The sequence below is a fragment of the Medicago sativa genome, chromosome 1, assembly GCF_051527215.1.
Source record: "Medicago sativa cultivar Bolivia chromosome 1, Bolivia_mono, whole genome shotgun sequence".
Classification (NCBI taxonomy): Eukaryota; Viridiplantae; Streptophyta; class Magnoliopsida; order Fabales; family Fabaceae; genus Medicago; species Medicago sativa.
Window position 1 is genome coordinate 76,021,778 of NC_140749.1, and position 22,536 is coordinate 76,044,313.

The 22,536-nt window shown below is 32.3% G+C and overlaps 3 protein-coding genes across 6 annotated transcripts; 2 read left to right on the forward strand and 1 right to left on the reverse strand.

Moving 5' to 3' along the window:
* Positions 1-470: 470 nt before the first annotated feature.
* LOC146957494 (SWR1-complex protein 4-like) lies at positions 471-8,462 on the reverse strand. Of its 3 annotated transcripts, none has more exons than XM_085736807.1 (17): positions 8,187-8,462; positions 8,005-8,091; positions 6,360-6,425; positions 5,568-5,627; positions 5,393-5,449; positions 4,556-4,685; positions 4,360-4,427; positions 4,113-4,205; positions 3,951-3,998; positions 3,376-3,543; positions 2,951-3,061; positions 1,793-1,888; positions 1,603-1,674; positions 1,398-1,458; positions 1,256-1,290; positions 1,043-1,112; positions 471-917 (listed from the first exon to the last, which is right to left on the reverse strand). In XM_085736807.1, exons 1-16 carry the CDS (start codon positions 8,256-8,258, stop codon positions 1,068-1,070), a joined length of 1,269 nt encoding a protein of 422 aa, XP_085592933.1. In that variant the 5' UTR covers positions 8,259-8,462; the 3' UTR covers positions 471-917; positions 1,043-1,067. The 3 variants fall into 3 exon arrangements, with proteins under 3 accessions (XP_085592933.1, XP_085592930.1, XP_085592937.1); XM_085736804.1 differs by having other exon boundaries at positions 5,568-5,630; XM_085736811.1 differs by having other exon boundaries at positions 1,043-1,131; positions 5,568-5,630; positions 8,187-8,427.
* Positions 8,463-8,765: 303 nt separating this feature from the next.
* On the forward strand, positions 8,766-9,335 carry LOC146957495 (uncharacterized). Its single transcript, XM_085750618.1, has 2 exons — positions 8,766-8,817; positions 8,941-9,335. Exons 1-2 carry the CDS (start codon positions 8,766-8,768, stop codon positions 9,333-9,335), a joined length of 447 nt encoding a protein of 148 aa, XP_085606744.1.
* A 4,580-nt stretch (positions 9,336-13,915) lies between these two features.
* LOC146957496 (long chain acyl-CoA synthetase 1-like) lies at positions 13,916-22,276 on the forward strand. Of its 2 annotated transcripts, none has more exons than XM_085736825.1 (20): positions 13,916-14,011; positions 14,349-14,513; positions 14,601-14,664; positions 14,787-14,876; positions 15,183-15,239; positions 15,349-15,397; positions 15,483-15,559; positions 15,703-15,742; positions 15,849-15,943; positions 16,570-16,737; positions 16,845-16,955; positions 19,052-19,139; positions 19,288-19,354; positions 19,699-19,774; positions 19,870-19,987; positions 20,266-20,511; positions 20,733-20,872; positions 20,981-21,163; positions 21,717-21,836; positions 22,037-22,276. In XM_085736825.1, the coding sequence occupies exons 2-20, from the start codon at positions 14,368-14,370 to the stop codon at positions 22,088-22,090; spliced, it is 1,989 nt and encodes a 662-aa protein (XP_085592951.1). In that variant the 5' UTR covers positions 13,916-14,011; positions 14,349-14,367; the 3' UTR covers positions 22,091-22,276. The 2 variants fall into 2 exon arrangements, with proteins under 2 accessions (XP_085592951.1, XP_085592954.1); XM_085736828.1 differs by having other exon boundaries at positions 13,916-13,972.
* Positions 22,277-22,536: the final 260 nt, after the last annotated feature.

The following is a 22,536-nucleotide window of genomic DNA, read 5'->3' on the forward strand; positions in this document are numbered from 1 at the left end:
CAGTGATGCTGAGCAAAGAGGAAGAAAAACAAAACAGAGGCACATAGCGTTCTATTTTTTCCTTTTATTAATTAAATAAATGTTTATTTCTTAATTTAATCACAACCCTTGGACGTTTATTTGCCACGTGTCTTGCATCCAAACCCCTAAATGAACTAAATGGAGCATTATGCAGCTAATCTGGTTCAGTATTTTCCCAAAAAGGCGTTGTGCATAGTGATATCGCATAAGCATTGTGCTAAAATGATGTCACGATGAAAGAAATGAGCTCTCACAAGAAAATAAAAATTTAGAAAAGCTCATCAATCAGCCATTCCGAACTTCATTTGCTGTTATCTTATTAATTCATCATAGCGCCACGGCGTTTCAAATTAAACATCTTCATTAATCTTGGATGATTAAGAAAAAAATTGATTTTTTCAATGATTATGAGGAAGAAAATGAATGTTGTTTTCCTTTTGCAAGTTCTATTTTTCAATCCCTTATAATATGTCATTTGTTTCATTAGCTTCCTTAACAAACCAATTTCTACATCCTTATATATAGTTTCGGGCTTAAAGGTATTTTGACAGATAACATAAGCATCTGCAAATTTCTGGAATATTCACAACTCCTAATCCTAATTATATACAAATCCTAATGAGCTTGGTTGGTCCCTAGCACCTGGTGGCTGGTATCACTCTAAAGCTTCACCAGCACAAAATAAAGTTCACTTCCTCTGTGGGGATGTATTTGATGAAAGATGTGAACCTCATTGCTCCATGTAGCACTGAATATAAAAAACTAACAATAATTTTCTAAACTAAACTAACCACAATCAGAACTGCCAGGAGTTTTGAGTTCACTGCTGCTTACTACAAGATTCATTATTCCTATCAAAAGAGCACTACAAATCGCAACACCATTCCGGTTGCCACCTAACAGAAAGCATGCAAACCTCATTTAGTGACTACAGTGGACTAACAAAGCAACATAAAGACGTTAAAGCACAAAAGATTATACAGAATCAAACAAAAGATAGGAGGTGAATTGAAGCTCTTACTAGGGGAGCTAAAGATCTGAAGCCTTCAGTTTTTTCTGTCTTTTTGATTGGGCTGGTGATGATGAAGTTTCTGAATGTCGTCCAGACGCATTTACAGGTAACGTTTCCAAGATAAAATAAATAAATAAATAATGTGCTTTAGCATTGGTCTAAAAGCATGTAGAACAAGAAAGAATACTTAAACATAATAAAATAGAAAAAGCAGATCCGTACCTTGCGCTTTTGATCCCTTTTACCAATTCTTTCCCCTGAAACCAGTTCATTGCATGCATACAATTAAATGATATGTAGATGAAATTTCTAACGCTTGGAGAAATTCAGATAGCAGGTGAAAACAAAACTAATCTGTTATTACCCCCAGAACTTGTGTTATCTGGAACAAATGTCAGATCCTGATCTCCGCCTCGATGCAAACGCTGTCGGCAGTTTAAAAAGCACAAGCCCGTGATTTGAGAAAAAGAATGGCATATGTTTAGACAATCATAAGTCTAAAACGTTGAAAACACAAAAAGAAAATGTACTAACCTAAAAATTTAATTAAAAAGAAAAAAAAATCTAACCTTTGGTGTTCCCGTTGTTTCGCAGTGTGACCCGTCACGAAAAGATGAACCTTCAGCCTCCTTATTTTGCAGCTGAAACAAATTAAAGACACGGTCTAGAAGAGTTAGTGAACAAACCAATGTTGGTGTTGGTAATCCTATAAAAAAATGACATTAGTATGACATTTATTAAGCTTTCTTTACAGTGTACCTGTTTCTGAAGATTCAGCAAGGTTAGTATTTCATTTCTTAGTTCTAGATGCTCTGCACAAACAGCTTTTGTTGGAACCCTTGGTTTCAAATTGACCTGCAATCATAGTACAAAGAAATTAAAATTGACCTTAAAATTATTATCAGGAAGTGCAGGTATTTCGTCTTCAAAAAAAGGAAGTGCAGGTATTTTGCTAGGGTGATTGGAATTGGACTACATTCATTAATGGAAAAATCAGCTCAGCTTGTCAATAAACATATCAGCAACATTAATATATTTTGTATTTCTATTAGAAGCCTAAGGAGGCATTTGGAAGAGCTTAATTGAGCTTATTTATGAACACATACTGAGCCAGGTTCAAACTTAAATGAGCTTGGCTTATTTCATGTTAATAGTATATATACTTACTTCACTACAAACCAAATATGTAGAATACAAAGAAATTTTTTATTTGAGCAAGTCCCATTATACTAAAAGCTGAAACTGTTGAGTTGAAGTACACAAATAGTTTTATTATTGTATCTCTAACATGCACTTCCACACGAGCCATTTATGTTTGAAATGTGAGACAACAAGCATTAAATTGTAGACACACTTGATCATGGAAACTTTAAAAGCTTATGTCGTTTGTTTAAAGCATTAATAATTTGATTATATATCTAAAAAATTATTCTCAACCGAACTATTAAGACACTACTTGAGCTAAGGAAAGCCAAGTCAAGCTCTAAAAGAGCTGAACCAGAAACGTTATTTGAAAGTTTAGATTAATCATAACCACAATCTCAAAACCAAACCCCCAAAGTAAACCAAGTGGTTGAGCTCAAGTGGTTAATGAGTTTCAGTTAAGGACGAAACGTTCGGGAGAACCCGAGTTCGATTCCTGACTGGAACAATCGTTGGCCGGACTTTACTTACCTCCCAGCTAAGTCCGGATTACCATGGCCCCTTTCCCCTAGGAACAGGAGGGTTAAAATAAAAAAACAAATTAAAAGCTGAACAAAAACATTAAAAAAATCTTAAGCCAATCCTGAAATAGTGAAATGTAGAATGCAAGGGTATCATATAATGTTATTGGTACTGATCAGGAGCTGCTACATGACTACAACAGGGAGGATAAAGGAAACATCAGAAATGCATTAAAGAGGAGAACAGACAAACCCCAAGTTCCAGCAAAGTTTGATCAACACGTTTGATAGTCCGAAGTCCAGCTGATGAGCTTGCAGATTGCACCATTTGTCCAAGTGCATAGGTTCTTGAATAGACATAAAGCTGAAATGCATCTCACTATCAGATTATGTTGTGACGTGTAGATAATTAGACATCCAACAAATGCTTGAAAATTGTGTTTCACAAGGGAAAAGAAAAAGTTATTTCAGTGATTTCGTTCGATGTAAGTCTCTAGTCCTCTACAGTCAAATTTTCATAAACTTGATCAAGAAAATCCTTGTTATTCTATATTTCTTGATTCTGTTCTTTCTCTTTTTGTGCTGGGGGAACAGGTGGAGATGGGGAAGGTTTCAACATTAAGTGTCAACAGAAAAGAGACATCGGGTGAATAATTGGTAACCTTATTTTTAACTTACCATGCGAAGAGAGGCTATGGTAGATGCATTATCTGTCGATATCATGGAAGGCACGACTATTGGTGGAAGTTCTGTCTTTGATGGAGATACAGTTTCACCGGGGTTGGCCCTCTCTGTAACGTTTGCACAAGCCTTTGAAGCAACATCCAACTCAGACTCTCGGGCAACCTAAAAGAAACAAAATCAAATACCAGATATCACTAATCACCGACACAGGTTCATCCAAAGTTTGGGTGTAAATATTTATATTCCACAAATTTGGTTTCCCCAATTGATCCAATGAAACTAACAATAACCTACTCTCAGTGAAAATATAGGCATCAAATTACATGAGTAAACAGTTCTAATTTCATTCCCAGGCCCCTGAACAAATAAAAAAAATGTTTAAATAAAATGAAATTGGTTTTATGCAGAAAAACATGTTACATGAAACATCTCTTAGTATTTGAGGTTCACTAGCAGGAATGTATGAGAAAAACTAAGCAAAAAGGCATAATTAGATAGTATGGAAACATTATCATTTCCTCTCCACATGTAATTATAAGTGTCATACAAATACAACCATTAAAAATTACCTTGGTCGTTATGCGTAATTCAGCAATTCTTTTTGCTTCGGCAAGCACCTGCATATAATACAGTAGTTAATACCTAATACCTATATTTACTTCATTTTCTCTGAACTTGTAATTATAGCATCCATATAAATAATACTTATTAAAAGGGGAAAGAGTAAAAACCTCTTCATCTCTTCGCTCTTGTTGCTTTGTTTCAGAGAGGATCAGGGACTGAGCTCGTTTCCGCTCCATCTCCTGTGAAACGTTATATGGTTCCTGCATTAAGGAGGGAGAATAAATAACTAAGATCACATTGCAACATCCTAATGCTGAAAAGGTTTTATTTTTACTAAGTATAGTGTGCTCAAAAGAATGAAAGAGAGTTTTTGCTTGATAACAATGCACAGCTTGTTCAAAAAGTCGACCACACCTGAACAAGTGGATCCACTGCAACATCCGTAGAAGATGGATTCCTGGCAATTAACATAGCCCGGGATACTGCATGGCAAGGACAATATAACAAAAAATTATTTTAAATATGTCATTTTCTAATTAGTCAAACTAAGAATAAAAGAAAATGGAAACTGAATGCAGCATATATAGCTCAGTGAACATAATACACATACCACTATAATATCGATCCTTCAATTCTTCAACAGTTCGAGATGAAGGGAACCTATCAGCTATAACAATAAATCGGAGATTAAACCTCTCACACAAGTCAAACAGTTGATCTGTTTCCTCCTTGGTCCATTTCTACATAAATATAATTTCATGGAAGAGAGTAACACATTAAATACTTCGTAGCAGAGACAGATGTAAAAATACCCGTAGAATGTCCAATGCATATCGAAATCCAACTCTTAAAATAACACAGAATTACACAGTTGTGCTTGAGGGTAAGTGCATTTATAAAACGGAAAGTACAGTGAAGTGTACAGAAGATGCAGATGCAAAGTGACGGTTAGGTTCAGTAATACAGATCATTTCAAATAGATCATAAAATCTATCATTTATTCATTACTCGATCGTTAGAGAAATATAAAAGATTTACCAACTAGCAAATAAACAACTTTTAAGTTAGGAAAATGCTAATGAGTGCCCTTAGGGCATTGGTTATAAAAACAAATATAGAAATATTGTTTTGGAAAAAATGTATTCAATTTTTTAGAAGTTTAAAAATTGTTATTTTCAATACAAAACTTCTATTTTTGCTTCCTTAACTGTATCTTTAGGGAACTTGTTAGCATGACCCTTTAAGATGTATACACCGAAAAGGCCTTTCATATACATTCTAACTATACAGGTTATTGAAGACACAGCAACATCAACCTTAACATGATACATCATCACCTAAAATTCAGTTTTTTGTAGCATTAAAAATTGCAAAAACTGTTGTTTAAGCAATCTCAAAGGCAAAGTTCAATGCAATTTTATACATGCAATCTAGACATGATACCTACAGGATTTGCCAAATATTTCTCATACTCCTCGTCCGTGTATCTTGTTATGTCAACAGACTGCATCAAAGCAAGTAAACAAACATTAAATCATGTAAGTAGAAGATATTCCCAGTCAAGATAGAAAATCAGAAAAATGCAGACCAGGCATGAAGGTAAAGACTGAACCTGCATTTACCTTGTTATACTTGGCAAAAGAATAGTCCCCTGTTGGTGGAACACCATTTACAATTTGAATCTGCTGCAATAAAATTTGCCGTGATCATCAAATTGTGAATCAAATCATGAATAGGAAAGCCCATTTTCCAATTAATGAATCAAAGCATACTGTGAACGTTATTAAAAAATCTATTATATTTTCAACAAAGAAAATGTCAAACAAAGTAAAGAAAAACAAAACCCTATATTTTCAGCTGCCCATTTAGTCTCTCTGCTCTCAGCAGTTTTTCATACCATATCTAAATATCTTTGGTGTATTTTACCTCCCTTTAAACACGCAACCCTCACTGCTGGAGCTTAATTGTCCTTGCCAATGGAGGCTTGTCATTTTAGGAGCATTGACAAGCCCCAACACTATTACCAATCTTCTCCCATGCAAGTCCATGCTGAGAGACATGTGACGACATGCCTAATATTTTTTGTTCATAACTTGTTTGCAGGCCCCGCAGCAAACAAGATTCTTGCAAAACCCACTCATTACCAAATCCATTCCCCACCCCACATTGATTGTTTAGCTCTCTCCCGTTCCCCCAATATCTGCATCGTTATAAATGCAACGGAGTTGGGGTTCTTGTGAATCTGGCACATTATTCTGGCAACCAAGGAAACACTTCATGCAATCTGTTTTGGTGGTGTAAGGATATGCATCGGAATGCGGTTGTTGACTACCATGGAAGAGGCAATATTTCCATGCTCCAAGATAACATAAAGGGCTAACATAAATTTCACAGAAACTTACAAACGAACTTACCCAATGGTGAAGCTGAAGATCATCTTTACGAGCAGAATTTTCGAAAGGAAGCCATCGCCAAATGACCTGAATGAGGGAAAAAATCAAATGTGTGATAATAATGTCATGAACCAATTATTGTAAAAGCTTAAGGTAATATGTAAAAGCATTGTTTTATATCTAACACAGCTCATACAAGAGCCATTTGGGCTTGAAGCCTAAACAATGTCCGGGCCCACACAACATATTGTTGAAATTCAACTTTTCTTATTTAGAATAATGGGATCAATAAGGATCGACCTCTAGAAAACTTGGTTAGGGAGAATCCAATACCATATCCATATCATTGATTGACTATCTTAAAAGCTTAGGTTATTAGGTGAGAGCAATTTAATGGTTCTATTTATAAAAAATAACATCCCAATTTCAGTCAATAATTTGTTTAGGTAAAACTTTTGATAGCATGTACTATCCACCTATTTGGTACTTTTCTTCTTCAATAGATTCTCAGACATTGGCTTATAGGTTCATAAACACACATGAATGGACCATGCATGAATTCCTCAACCTACCCAAAAACAAGTGCCAAACAGACTAAACCAGCAAGGAACTTTCAAGCGAGTGGATGACTATTTCACAAAGAAACATCACTCTAGTATAGCTCTTTCTTCTTCAACAACAACAACAACCAAGCCTTATCCCACTAAGTGGGGTCGGCTGCATGGAAACATCACTCTAAATCTTTCTTCTTCGGTAAACGAAAATTATTTAAATGGGTAAACAAAAGTTATTACACACTTTAATTTTTTATTTTTGCTTTTTGAGAATCCTTCTTTCTTCTTCCTAATAATGTATCTTCTTATGAGCCAGTTTGGATTGACTTATTTTAGTTTATTTACTTGCATAAGTAATTGTGCAACTGCTTGGGAGAGTTAATGACATGTACTTCCTCGGTCACTATAAAAACCAAAAACCACTTTTAGGTTCATTGAATAACAGGTATCTGGTCTATATTATAGATCAGATACATCAGTTATTCCATGAACCTAAAAAAGTGTTTTTTTGCTTATAATAGTAACCGGAGGGAGTACGTAAGTTATTTTCAGCTTATATCAATATTCAATAAGCTCCTCGTAATAGCTCATAAAAACAGCATATAGTTTATATAAAACAATTTGATTTTATTTCATCTTTTAATATAGAAACAGCTTATACATAAACACTTATGTGATGAGCGCTTATGTTATAAGCTATTAATAAGTTGATTATCCAAACAGAATCTATATCCTATGGGGCACAAGAGTAAAGACAGAGTAAATGCATAGAACTGCGATTTCACTCACATGATCATTCATTGTATAATGCATTTCACAATGTAGAAGAAATAAACCAAACTTGACATGTTGTATATCTAATCACTAGCAAATTAGTAGTGTACAAGCCAAGAAGATTGTAAATTTTTCCGGCCCTTGTTTTTTTTTATATGAAAATTTTAGTATGTTAGTATTTTTTTCTCATTCGCCAAGTTTTGAACCCTGATCCCTTACCTCAAACCAGTTGTGCTACCCAACCCCGTTTCCGACTCTAATTTTGTTCAAACACAGTAAAGATACCATACTGCAACACTAATCACAACTCCAACAACCAACAAGAAAAAAAAAAATACCTTTTTGTCTGAAGGAGGCTTTTTTCTCAACAGAGACAAATCAACTGCTGGCATAAGAGGTGCAAATCCACCAGTAAGTGCATACACCTATAAATTCAACAACACCAGAAAAATAAATTATTGAAATAAAAAACGTTAAATTGGTTAAACCCTAAGTGCTTTGGTGAAAAATGAAAAAGAACCTCGCTAGAATTCTTCTCCTGAAGTGGGAAGGAAAAATTGGGTAATCCTCCAAGGATATTTTTCACATCCATGGAAATATTTAGGGTTTATGAAATTCAAATTCAGAACTCACAGCCACTCTTTCTAATCACGAATTCAATGTTCTATTGTTCCCTTTAGTTGATGATTTTGATTTGAAGATCTTCTTCAATCCGAAGCGCCAAAGTTTTGAGCTGCGAAAAAGTAACCATTACAGTCTTACAGCACAGTTACTGTATCTGTATCTGTATGTATGTAATTTTTTTTATTTTTTATTTTTGTTAAATACAATTTTAGCAAACTTTTTTTTTTGTCCGAGGTTCAAACCGGACCTTAGATATATTATGCATTGTCCTTATTAGCTTAGCTAAATACAATTTAAGCAAACATTTATTGAGATGAATTAATTTTCAACTTTTAAAAAAAAAATTGACATAATTTTTACGACAGAATTTCTATATTTGATTCTTTAGTATGTGTTTTATTTTTTATTTTTTTTGTCAAGCTTTAATATGTGTTTTAAGACATATGTTAGCATTTTTCTTTAAAAATATACATAAATGTATATGAAGTTTGAGAAACTCTTCTATGGTCACAACCTCAAATCAAAAAGTTTTTTTTTTTTGTAACACAAATCAAAAAGATTTGAGCACACTCACATAAAATAGAAAAAAAATTAAAAAAGAAGAAAATTTAATGATATTAATTAATATGATTAAATTAGTTTTGTTCTAGAAGATTTAGGTTGTTTAGATGCTGGTGGTGTTGTTCGCAACCACGATGGAGATTGGATAGCTGGTTTCTCTCACTATGAAGCTGAAGGTGATGTGTTATTAGCTGAGTTACGTGCTATCCAGATAGGTCTTGGTTTTTGTAGTATAAAAGGTTATGTCAACATTATTTGTGAGAGTGATTGTTTGGAAGCAGTTGACCTGATTACTGCTGGTCGTGATCATACCTTGCACACTTATGCTACTGACATCCTCCATATTAGAGATGTTTTACAGGGAAAGGGAAATACAACATTGATACATGTTCTTAGGGAACAAAATATGTATGCAAATTTTATGGCTAAGGAAGGATCACATGCAAGGTGCTCTGCTCGTTGGAACTACCATCGCCTGGCATAGAATCTCTCATTCTGATAGATAAGCGAAGAACTTAATTTTTTTTCTCCCTCTTTTTTCTTTTTCTTTTTTCTTCGTTACTTTGTAACACTACCAAAAAACTTTTCATTTTATGTGAGTATGCCTAAATCTTTTTGATTTGGGGTTGTAACTATTCTTCGTTACTTTGTAACACTACCAAAAAACTTTTCATTTTATGTGAGTATGCCTAAATCTTTTTGATTTGGGGTTGTAACTATAATAGATTTTCTCATGAAGTTTTGATTTCTATTTTAAACTTTGGTTTTTTTTTTTTGTGGTGTTCGAGGATCGAACCTCAGACCTTGCATATATTATGCATTGTCCTTACCAACTGAGTTATGCTCACGGTGATAAACTCTAATTTTTTTTTTGGAACAAAATAGAAATTATCACTGATGAATAAAAATGTTATTTCACCGTCCACTCGTATGCACTCTATTTTGTTCATTTTATTCCGTTTGAATTTTATTATCCAAAGTGTATTTGACATTTTTTTTAATTATAAAATCTGAAATATAAATTTCTTCCTTTTTATCCCCTCCTTTGGCAATTCACATATTGTTGTGAATGGAGACTCCAAAACTCACACTAGTGAACTTAGATTTGTGGAGCAAGTATTAGTGACAACCAATAACCAAAATAGTCATAAGCAGCAGCAACAACAACAACAACAGATATAGATCTAGTCTAACAATCAAGTGTAAAACAACAATATAAAGAGAGTCGAGTATAGAGAACAACACATCAAGAATTTGTTCACCATTTTCGGACCAACAATGACCTGCGTCTATAGGAGAGAGATCTCTCAGCTTCATTATAAAAGAGTTTATGAGTACCGAAATTTCATTTTAGCTTTTAAAAAAAAAAACAGCTAGAAAAATAAACATGCAAAGCAATAAAGTAACAACACACATAATTAATTCATTAACAACACACATAATTCATGAAGAAACCTTGCTGGAAATGATTAAACGTAACTTCCTCAACTTTTTCACATATTGAATATTGTATTTTCTAAAGAAACAATATTAATATCAAGAGGACTCATGAAGCAACAATTCAGGAGATGAAAAAACGGGTAAGTGCAATAAGGATTTTTTTTCCTTCTTATATGCACTGAGCAGAAGAAGAAATGTGAGAGGAAGAGGGATTGAAAAGAAAATGGTATTAAGAAGATAGGGGTAAAATAATATTTTAATTATAAAGTTTCATTCTATTTGATACATCCTAAATCGGAGGAAAAAGAATATTGAAGGATTTGAGGGAATGGAATGGAATGAGTTCCATTATGCTCCATTCCACTTCATTCATTTTTAACAAATCCAAAGAATTGAACATAATTAGTTACCACTTCTCCATAGCTAACTTGGTTGCAAAAGCAGTATGTGGGTTCATTTGGATCAACGGGTAAATCTAAATCCATGCCAGTAGGGTTTGCAGATGTGGCTAGAGCTTCTGTTGCTGCTGCCACTGCCGCTGCTGTTGCAGTTTGGACAGATGCTGCTTGGCGAGTTCTGAAGCAGTTTTAAATTCAGACAATATAAATGCATTCCATCCAACTCCATCACATTCCATCCAACTCCATCACATTCCATCAATCAAACATAGCCTTAAAACTGTTGCTAACAATGTGTTGGGGTTAGTGTGTAATCGTCAAACTTGTTTAGCTAACATGGCCTGATTAAAATCATTCATGGATTTAAATCCCAGTCCAACATCACATTGTCTCTCAACAACTTTTCCTTTCTGACCCAATGTATCCTCCTTCTGTCTTCATCACTCCCCCGCCAAAATCTGCAGATAACACTCTCTATATGGTCACATATGCTTTAGGTATCTGGAAACAACTCATGACATAGACTAGGAGAGCCTGGACCACTGCTTTAATTAAAACCTCTCTACCAACAAGAGACAACTTTTTTCCTTTCCAACCCTTCAACTTATTCCTTACCTTATCCATAATAAAACTAAAAGCTTGTTTCTTGGATCTACCAATTTGAGTTGGGAGCCCCAAATACAATATTGATTTACTTGATTCAATGTTAAATTTAAATTTGATTTATTTTTTTAATTTTTCTCGATTTATTACTGTTTTTTAGAATTGATTTTGTTACACTTTTTTCCATAATTTAATTTATTTATTTGGTATATATTTTCTATCACTATCTCATTGTTTTTATTTTAGAGCATGTTATAATAAAATCTATGGAAAAAAATTCATTAGAAAATTATTGTTATTTTTTTACAAAAGAAAATTATCATTATTGTTACACTTTTATTCTTATCAAATAAATTTTATCGTCACCCATATTTATCGATTTGACAAATTTGACCTTTTTTAACAAGACAAATTTGATTTTAATGTTTTTAATATTATTGTAATGCATTTTATTGTAACATAAGAAACAAAGATTTTTTTTCACAACTTTGAATGTAGTATAACTCTTTAATATATAATGTTTATTGCGATCTATTTTCCCCCCCTTTAAATAGCTTAATGGCTAGAAATTCACCATTAAGGCGAATAAGTGGGGAGGTATGCTCATGGCGATGTGATTTATATTATTCAAATTCAAATGTCTTTTCATATTTGTTTTAGATGTTTAGGTATTAGTTTTTTCTTTTTACAAGCTTTGAAATGGTGTCACGTCAGTATAGACCTCTAAATAGACTTTAATATGTATGTACTCATTTAGATTAAAATTATAAGACGTTTTGACTATTTTTCGCACTTTAAAAAAGATAATTAATTTTGTATGGAAGAGAGAAATTGTGTGGAAAAGATAATTAATAAAGACACTTTTCTTTTTAGCTTAATGGTGCTAGCTAGAATCATATCATATTATTATGGATCTTCCTAAGGGCATTGGTTAAGGAAACTATAAATAAAAAATTTATCTTAAAAATATAAGTTTTAACTTTTGATTGAGTAATAATTACCCCATCTTTTTATAAAAAAAAAAATTTACTTATTTTGATTGCTTAACCAATGCATATGCCTGAGTAGGGTAGAGCATCGGACGGGTTCGGGCGGATCCGGGCTCGAAAACACGATACTGGATGAAACCGAATGCACAGAATCCAGACCCAAATTCGACCGTATTTAGGCTCGGTTTTGGCGGGTCTCGGATGTGTCGGTTCGTCGGTTTATACGGGTGGGTTGGATCGGTTATAGATCTGAACAAAGGGAAGAAAATACAGAAAAATGGCAAAGAAGAAGTGAATGAATTGGCTGAGACAGCTTTTCTGGGGTGCTTGTTTCTTCTATGTTTTTCTTTTCTACAAGGTTCCTGTTCCTTCTCTCTAGTTACCTGAGTTTGGTAGTGGTAAACTCAAGTATCAATGTATGAAATTCATATACTAGTAAAATAAAATAGGTGAGAGAAACAAAGAGAAACATGACGTGCCAATTACAAAGACAAAGGCATGTCACATGTGTAGTGCAGACATTGGGTAATGTGTTGACTTCGGTATGTCCCACTCTATCACATTTTAGAGTGAATAGCTGCTCTGTTGAAAGTAAATATCAGTAATAAGCGGGTACATTCGGACACCGCTTGTTCTAGTTCTCTGAACCGACTTCGACCGTTTAAATCCATATGTAACTGATTTTATTCACCTGTGTCACCCGTGACCCATATCAACCCGCCCGATGGACTCACGGTTGACTCGGATATATCGGGTTGCGGGCGGGTATGGTAATTCTGCTCAGTCCTATGCCTGAGAGCAATGTTTAGCATTCTCCTACTATTATATATCAAACTCAAAAACAAAGCATGAAATTCAAACTTTATCAAAGAATGTGGTGAATGAACATCATGAAAGAAATAAGACACACACTCAAAAACTAGCTAATTGCTCCAACGAGAGAGTGAAACTGTAGTTGGAATTTGAGGTGTGAGACATGCAATGAGATACCATTGATGATTGAGACTTGATACTGAACGAAGTTGAGAATTTTCTTATTATACCATAAAAAAGAGGTGCAGTAGTAAATGTGGTGGTTAGAAAACAAATAAATATCAGTTCTATTTTACCAGATTATCTTTTATTACAAATATAAAAAAATAAATTAAAGAATTAAATAAAGAAAGAGTAACATGTATTCAAACAAGAAAGATAGAAATTATGTATTGAAAATTATCAATTTACTATAAAAATACTTACCCAAAATGGTTTTAAAAAACAAAAATGATAGTACCAACTTCTAAAAGTGAAGCTTTCAATGGCCGAAATGTACGAATTAGTAGCACGTGTAGTATTTTTGTTGGCTGAACTTTTTTTCCATCACCTCAGTGTATGTATGGTCACGAAATCCTACTATTGATTGTTTGTAAATTTCGTACTCTTTTGTAAAAATACTGGTAACTTTGGTCTTGGCAAAAATGGCATAACACTATTATGCTTTAAAGAATGACCAAGAATTACACTGTAGGATTCTCCGAATACAATGTTAAGAGGTGGTGTCATTACTCACTATTTATTTGTTTTCTAACAACCACATTTACAACTACACCTCTTTTTTATACTATAAATAAATGAGTACAATTCTCAACTTCTTCGTTCACTCTCAATCATCAATAGTATCTCGTTGCATGTCTCACACCTCACATACTAAGGTTTCACTCACTCTTTGGATCAATTAGCTATTTTTTTGAGTATGTATCTTATTTCTTTGATGATGTTTATTCATCACATTCTGTGATCCTTTTCATTTTATTTTAAATATAATCTAAAGTTTGAATTTCATGCTTTATGTTTGAGTTTGATGATATATATATAATAGTATGATATTTTAGTTGAAAAAATATATACTAATAGTGTATGATTCCAGCTAGCATCATTAAGTTAAAACCGTCTCTAAAAAAAAAAAAGTCAAAATAAAGATTGTGATCATTATAGTAATTTAGTAAGCAACAATAAATGGACTAGCGAAATTAATTAATTCTTTAGAATGGACTTTTTCTAATTTTAATTTCTTATTGTCTTGTTCAGATTTTTGTTGCAAAGAAGAATGAAGAGCTTTTCAATTAAGGTTGAGGAAGGAAAGGAAGGAAAAAATGGCATGCTTTCTGTTGGTCCTGTTTACCGTAACCTTCTCTCCAAAAATGAATTCCCTCCAATGGATCCTGATTTCACCTCTGCTTGGGATATTTTCAGGCAATTTATTTCACTGTTTATAAGGTTTGGTGATTTATCAATGATTTTTTATAATGTTTTTGAATGATTTTTCTTAAATAATTGCAGTACGTCTGTCAAAAAACATCCTCAAAACCGCATGCTGGGATGGCGTAAAATTGTTGATGGAAAGGTTCATCTTAATTAATTAATTTATTTTTTAATTTTTAGTGTTATGTAACTTAGGATATGTATTTGTCAAAGAGACGAGACGAGGTAATTGTTTTTTGTTTTGTATTTGGTTTATGTTCATAGATAGGACCATATGTTTGGAAGACATACAAGGAAGCTTATGATGAAGTTTTACAAATTGCTTCTGCTTTAAAAGCATGTGGTGCTAAATCTGTAAGTGGTTGCAAAAAGTGCTTCACTCATAATGTTTGATTTGAGTTGTGTGCAATCATAATCGTGTGCCGTGTGACTGCATGCATTCAACCACACTGATAATTGTTCAATCAAGATCAGACGGTCCAAATTTCGTATTCGTGTTTTAGATTGTAAATCTAGACCGTCCTTATCTTAATCAAATGGTCATCAATGTGGTTGCCTCACTAAATTGTGACTCCATGTCTATTTACATTATAGTAGATAATAAGTAGTTTCTCTTCCAATGAAATCTTCTCAATGTCTATTATTGATGGTCTTATATAGGGTTCAAAAATTGGAATTTATGGATCTAACTGTCCACAATGGATTATCGCAATGGAGGTTTGTCACTTCTATTAAATCATTGCTTTCTTAAACATTTCTCTATTAATTGTTTCTTTTATAAATGTCATCAAAATTCATAATCATGTTGTTTATAATATTGGCATAGGCTTGTTCTGCACAAAACTTCATTTGTGTGCCTCTCTATGACACACTTGGTAAGTTCTTAGTTCTACTACAATTGAAATTTCTTCTCTTTAACTTATGGTTCACAATTTTCCTGATTAAGTGCTTTTGATGCAGGTTCTGGTGCTATAAATTTTATCATAGATCATGCAGAAATAGATTATGTTTTTGTTCAAGATAAGAAGGTTAAAGAGGTAATTAAGCATAAAAATTACTTTATTTTTCCTTGATACAAATATTTATTAATGTTAGTTGTATTTCTAAATGAGTTTATATAACATAGATTCAGAGCAGCAATTAATTTTAAGTACTGACCAAAAACATATATTGTCTGCAGCTTTTGAATGCTGACTGTAAATCCTCTAAGAGATTGAAAGGTAATTTACTAAGTTTCAATTTCAATATTGGTATGCTCCAGCTAACAATTGAAGGCATTTATGTATGTTATCTAAGTTTGGTTGTTGTATGTGGCTACACTTACAGCCATAGTGGGCTTCACTTCATTAACTGAGGAAGAGAAAGATGAGGCCACAAACGCTGGAATTAAACCATATACATGGAATCAATTCGTACAAAAGGTAGGTGTATGTTATTTAAGGAATTTACTATCATTTAATTTATTGAATGATTTATGTTTCAACTTCTTTTTTATATTAGCTATTTGGAAAAATTGAAAAATAAAATAATCCAACCTGAAAGGAGTGGTATAGGGGAAAATGAATTGTCTACAATTGAGATTTCTCTGGATTAAGTTCATAAAATATGCATTTTTTTTTAATTCACAATATAGCGCCTGAAATTTATGCGATCAATGATGTTTAAGGGTATCGCAACTGGGAATCTTGATCCACAATAAGGGAGTGTAACTTTATATATTTGAAATTAAAGTGATACATACATACCTTCAATCAAATCATGCAAGTTATTATTCTATTCTTTAAAAGTTTGTATGACCCGTGAGTTTGACAAAATTAAAGTGACGCGTACTTTCAATTTAATTTTAATCTTCAATCTAATCATGCACTCCATTAGTCTATTTGGAGTGAGGTAAACGTAATTTCTTCTTTCGCACATACTCTTTAATCCCGGAGATCTTAGAATTTACTTTGTACTGGCCTTATCAAAAGAAGAAATGTCCAAACATGCATTATAATGTTTCTTCTATTTCTCTATCATTATGATTAATACGAAACAATCCTTACAGGGAAAAGAAAACCCGTCAAGTATTTGTCCTCCTTTGGCTCATGACATATGCACAATAATGTATACAAGTGGAACTAGTGGAGATCCTAAAGGTGTTGTTTTAACACATGAAAACGTACTAGCTTTAGTAAGAGGAATGGATCTTTTCATGGAACAATTTGAGGACAAGGTAACCTTAATCTTTAATTAATTCATAAGCTGATCCAATGACAAATTGAAATTAATTATACCATTTTTCATATAGTTTACATGTAACACATATTTTGCTTTGTGTAGATGACTGTGGATGATGTGTATTTATCCTTCCTCCCTTTAGCTCACATCCTTGATCGTTGTATTGAAGAATATTTTTTCCGTAACGGTGCATCCGTGGGTTACTATCACGGGGTACATTCGTCATCTTAGCTCTCATTAATGTCATGTCACAACATTAGTACTTGTAGAAAGATAGACGGCACGTTGGCCCATTTATTGACCAATTTATTTTTATTTTTTTGGGTTAAATATGTTTTTGATCCCTATAAAATTGGGAAATTTTAAGTTTAGTCCTTACTTAATTTTAATAGATTTTTTAGTCTCTACAAAAGAAAATTAGTTCTAATTTTACTCCCTGTTACAACGAAGTTTGTTTAATTATCCTTAAACTTTTAAATTTTTGAACGATTTTTTTTAGGCATGTTTAGAACACTATGAAAAATTCATTTACTAAAATTTAGAAATTTTTAACATGAAACGAATTAAATATAAATTTTTTAAAACGGCAAAAGTTAAAGATAAAATTAACAAAATCTTGACGTAGAAATCAATTTTTGCGACAATTTTTTGCAGAGAAACTTTTAGTAATGTTTTTAACACGTATGCAAAAAGTTGTTCAAAAACTCAAGAGTTTAAGCATAAATTAAACAAATTTGATTTTAGGAGGGACTAATACTGAGTGCAGAATTTTTTTTTATGGACTAAAAGAACTATTAAAATTAAGTAAGGACTAAACTTAAAATGTCTCAATTTTATAGGGACCAAAAACCTATTTAACCCTATTTTTTATGCAAAATGCTAACCGGTGCCTCGAGCATGGGTTAAGGATACTAAAAAAAATTATATAGTAATTATTGTATTGAAAATTGTATAATTAATCATGAAAAGTCAAAAAAGTTTCTTTTTGGTATCCTTACCTAGTGCGCTAGAGATATCAGTTAACATGACCCATATTTTATTACGTAATATATGTTTTAATTTCCTTTATTGTTCTTTCAATTTAAATTATCTTTATTATCTAAATTTCAGTTTTAATATTCATCATTATGTATTTGAGTCAAAATAATGTTCAGAATGTTTATAAAATTACGTTTAAAGTTGGAAAAAAAAATGTTTTTAAATAAAAATTGTAAAAGAAATATCTAATGTGGTAATTATTTTTGGAATTCCACTTAAATACTGTGTGTGTAGATTTTAAATTAAAAAAAAAGTTTGGTTGTTAAAATAACTTTTAAAACAAATATTATTGCATTTTGTAAAAAAAAAAACACAAATATTATTGCATGTGTGATGTGTCATTCTCCTTAAAAAAACATTTTGTGAAGAGTCATGAGATGATAAGGAGATAAATCATACTCATAAGAATACTAATGAGACAAAAACTCATAAGAAATGATATTGATTGATAAAAGATAGATAAAGTGTTTACGTAGTCTTATTTATAGAACTTTATGTAAAAAGAAGTCTTTCTTGAGAATGGCTCATATATAGATACAAAATAGGGACAGAGGCACAAATTGAGCTAACGGAGTGTTGGAATAAAGATCAGTTGACATCTTTAATGTGTATATTGAAAAATTTCAGTTAATCAATTATATAGTCCGTGTGACTACATTTTTTCAATTGCATGACCATATTTAGAAGTTACAAAATGTAGTCACGTAACTATAATGCGCGTGATCACTATTTTTCTACTTAGTTAACCAAATAAATTCTGAAAAAATAGTAATCACACAACTAAAAAATGTGGTCACAGAGACTATACATTTGATTAAGTTAAATTTTTCAAAGTGTACAAATAAATATGGGTGTCAACATGTGGAGGGTTGTGACTTGTGAAGCTCCCGGATAGCACTTGTGTGACATAGAGTTGGGTGACATTGATGACATTGGCCAATCACAATGTCACAATGCTTGTGAAAAAGAGAGAAACACAAGCATTGTGACATTGTGATTGGTCAATATCACCCAACTCTATGTCACCCAAGTGCTATCTGAAGCTCCCTTTATTCCTTACGTATTTGGCCAAAACATGCGTTAGGCGCACATGTGGTGCCGGTCCAGGGATATTAATCTATATATATTAATAGAACCAGCTACACTAACTAATAGAGTAAATTCTGTCTAAAAAAAAAATAGAGTAAATAACTCCTAACTAACTAACACTATAATACTTATTCGGTAAAGTGAGTTAACATCTTGTAATTTATGGAATGGTTTGCATGAAGGATCTGAATGCGTTGCTGGAGGATTTAAGTGAGTTAAAGCCAACATTGTTTGCTGGTGTACCACGGGTTTTTGAAAAAGTTTATGAAGGCAAGGTCACACTACAATATAATTTTTTTTTTTGTTTTGAAGGAATAAAATTTATTGTTTTTTTTGTACCAAATTTTTTTTTTATTGTTTTTAATAATTGATTTTATTTGGAAAATAACTTTACAATTCAATCAATTTTTTGTTGCAGGTATCAAGAAAGCAGTGGCACAACTAAATCCAGTGAGGAGAACAGTTTTTGGCATGCTCTACAACTAGTAAGTGGCTATTCTATGACCTATATTTTTTTTTTTTGACAAATTCTATGACCTATATTTATTTATAACTCTAAAAAAAATGGAGAATTCTTTCAAAAAAAAATGGAGAATTATTTTGGGTTAAATATAATTTTCATTCCAATACAATTATTAAATTTATTATTTCAGTTTCTATAAAAAAAATTGTAGCAATTTTTTTCCCATTAATACCTAATGTAACAAATATAAACGAATAGAATTTAAATAGAAATATATTAAAATTATGGATTTTTTTTTATGAGTTTGTTTGGTGATTAACATCTTTTTTTTCCCCAAAAATAAATCCTATTTTGTGTTTTATACAGTAAACTTGGCTGGATGAACAAAGGATACAAACAGAGAGAAGCATCACGTCTTGCAGATCTACTAGCCTTCAGAAAGGTTGTGTGTGTGTGTGTTTGTATATATACCTTCTCTTGCATGTACTAGTAATGTTACAGATCAATTTCTGAACCTTCTCCTTTACACACCATTAGGTCAAAGCAAGGCTAGGCGGACGTGTTAGACTAATAATATCTGGAGGTGCAGCCTTAAGCTCTGAGATTGAAGAATTCTTGCGTGTCACTACTTGTGCCTTTGTATGCCAAGGCTATGGTAAGGACCTTGGAACTATCTCAAAAATTGAAAGTTTTTTTTTTTTTAATCACTCTTGTCCTTTTTAGTTGGTCCATCGAGTCATTAAAAATGTATTAGAGGACAAATATGATATGTGATTTATATAATTCTGAAATTTAATTAATTTTAGAGGCTAAATTAGTTAAATTAACTAGAATATTATTATGACATATTCCCTCTGAACTTAATTTGGACCAAATACATACATGTACTTTTTACAATACAATGATACACTGACATTAAGGTTAATATTCCAGGTTTGACAGAAACATGTGGACCAACTACTCTTACATTTCCAGATGAAATGTGCATGCTAGGCAATGTTGGTGTTGTAACTGTATTCAATGAATTGCGGCTGGAGGAAGTTCCAGACATGGGTTACAATCCTCTTGGAACTCCTCCATGTGGTGAGATATGTGTCAGAGGCAAAAGTGTTTTCACTGGTTACCATAAAAATCCTGAGTTAACAAAAGAAGCCATAATAGATGGATGGTTCCACACAGGTTGATTTTCTCTTCTCCTACCTCAAAATATTTCTATTATTTTAGCCCATCTCGGCACGTTCTAATGTGATTTTTGTTTAATGACAAATATTAGTACGCTAGTTGTTATGTTAGTATTTTCTACTTTACGAGGGTTCAAACCCTTAACCTTTTGCTACTACTTTCTTCTTGGTATGATCTAATGCGATTGTGTTGTGTCATTGTTTGGTATATATCCTCAGGGGACATTGGAGAAATGCTTCCTAATGGTATTATGAGGATTATTGACAGGAAGAAGAATCTTGTTAAGCTTTCTCAAGGAGAGTATATAGCACTTGAGTATCTTGAAAATGTTTATACAATCACTCCAATAGTTGAAGATGTAAGTATTTATTTTCACAAGTTCAGTGAACACTTTCTGGTTTTTAGACACTTTTGTCTTCGAGAGTTTTTATTTATTTCATTTTCATATGTATGTTTTTTATTTAAGATTTGGGTATATGGGAATAGCTTCAAGTCAATACTGGTTGCAGTAGTAGTTCCAAATGAAGATGTTGCTAATAAGTGGGCATATGCAAATGGTCACATATCTTCCTTCTCCAAACTATGTTCGCTTGACCAATTGAAGAGATATGTGCTATCTGAGCTCAAATCTACAGCTGTGAGAAACAAGGTAACACATAGGATAAAGATTAAATGTGTTTTTAGTCTCTATAAAATTCACAATTTTTAAGTTAGCCCATGCATAAATTTTGTTCAATTTTAGTCATTATTTTGTTTTTGAAGGCATTAAATGCAGGAACAACAAGTAATATATTTTTTTTTGTTTTTTTTTTTTTGTTGCAAAAACTAATAAAAGTAGAGACTAAAATTTCTACAGGGATCAAACATAAAAAAAATGTAATTTACTACAAATATATTTAACTCTTAGGATAATAAAATGTAAATTGAGTAGTGACTCTGTGATTATTTCTCTACCACTATATTGAGTATATTTCTGTATCTAGTGTTATGTGGTAAATCCTGTTACATTAAAATTTTCTTTAGGTATGAACAAAGAAACTTTAAGTTCTTTTTTTTTCAAAGATTTTCAAACCATGCACTATTGATGAAATGATAGACAAAAAAGTTAAAAACTTTGATTTTGCAAATTTGTACTACCAAGTTTGGTATGAATCTCTAACTGTTTTGTTTCCTTTTCATTTTTTCTGCCTCTATGAAATTAGTTGAAGGGATTTGAACATATCAAAGGCGTAATATTAGACCCGCTTCCATTTGATATGGAAAGAGACTTGGTAACTGCAACATTGAAAAAGAAAAGGAACAACATGATCAAGTATTATAAGGTATTTGATATTCTCTTTCTTTTCCCTTACTAAGATGTTGTCTCTTTATAATTAGATTAGATATATATCTTATGTTAAAGAGGGGAGTAATAAGGTTGATATTGGGTTCGATTCTCACCTCGAACAAATAGTAACAAATTACAAATTTAAAAAGAAAGATATATGTTTATGTGCTCACAAATTTGTTGACATTGTAACAGGTTGAGATAGACGAACTATACAAAAGTTTGACTGGAGATAAGCCTAAATTTTGAGGTTTCTACCTTCTAGACTCGGATATGTCTATGTAATAGTCGTTTGCAATAGTTTGTTGTGTGATGTACCTAAAGTTGCTTGTTGTACTTAATGTTGAAAGTGTACACGAGAACAACCCATGTTTGAAGAAAACAAGTGTTTGAATTTGATAAGAATTTTCACATGCATGAGATGTGCTACAAGCATACTATTGGTGTTATGTTTGGATCCTACTAGTATGGTGCCGTGCTGTAATAGCATATTGGCTGATAGACTTAAAAGAGAAAATGAATTGCTCTTTAGGCACTATAAAGAAACACTCGAAAGGTAATTAATTACCCTTCATCACTTTTTAAATCAATTTAATAGATTTAAAGTGATTAAACCGATTTAAAAATGGACGTGAATGGTAGTTGATTGTTGTTGGGGTGATTTGAGGTGTTTGTGAACAATTACTAAGTGTCTA

What these genes read in the sequence shown, in the direction of transcription:
- LOC146957494 (XM_085736811.1), bottom strand. Translation starts at nt 8,258, where the DNA reads ATGGATGTGAAAAATATCCTTGGAGGATTACCCAATTTTTCCTTCCCA. An exon ending in ATCTTCAGCTTCACCATTGG is followed by an intron (nt 5,631 to 6,359) that starts GTAAGTTCGTTT and finishes ATTTTATTGCAG; the next exon opens with CAGATTCAAATTGTAAATGG. An exon ending in CCATAGCCTCTCTTCGCATG is followed by an intron (nt 3,062 to 3,375) that starts GTAAGTTAAAAA and finishes GATGCATTTCAG; the next exon opens with CTTTATGTCTATTCAAGAAC.
- LOC146957495 (XM_085750618.1), top strand. Translation starts at nt 8,766, where the DNA reads ATGTATATGAAGTTTGAGAAACTCTTCTATGGTCACAACCTCAAATCA. An exon ending in TCACAACCTCAAATCAAAAA is followed by an intron (nt 8,818 to 8,940) that starts GTTTTTTTTTTT and finishes GTTTTGTTCTAG; the next exon opens with AAGATTTAGGTTGTTTAGAT.
- LOC146957496 (XM_085736825.1), top strand. Translation starts at nt 14,368, where the DNA reads ATGAAGAGCTTTTCAATTAAGGTTGAGGAAGGAAAGGAAGGAAAAAAT. An exon ending in GTAAAATTGTTGATGGAAAG is followed by an intron (nt 14,665 to 14,786) that starts GTTCATCTTAAT and finishes TTATGTTCATAG; the next exon opens with ATAGGACCATATGTTTGGAA. An exon ending in CCGTGGGTTACTATCACGGG is followed by an intron (nt 16,956 to 19,051) that starts GTACATTCGTCA and finishes GTTTGCATGAAG; the next exon opens with GATCTGAATGCGTTGCTGGA.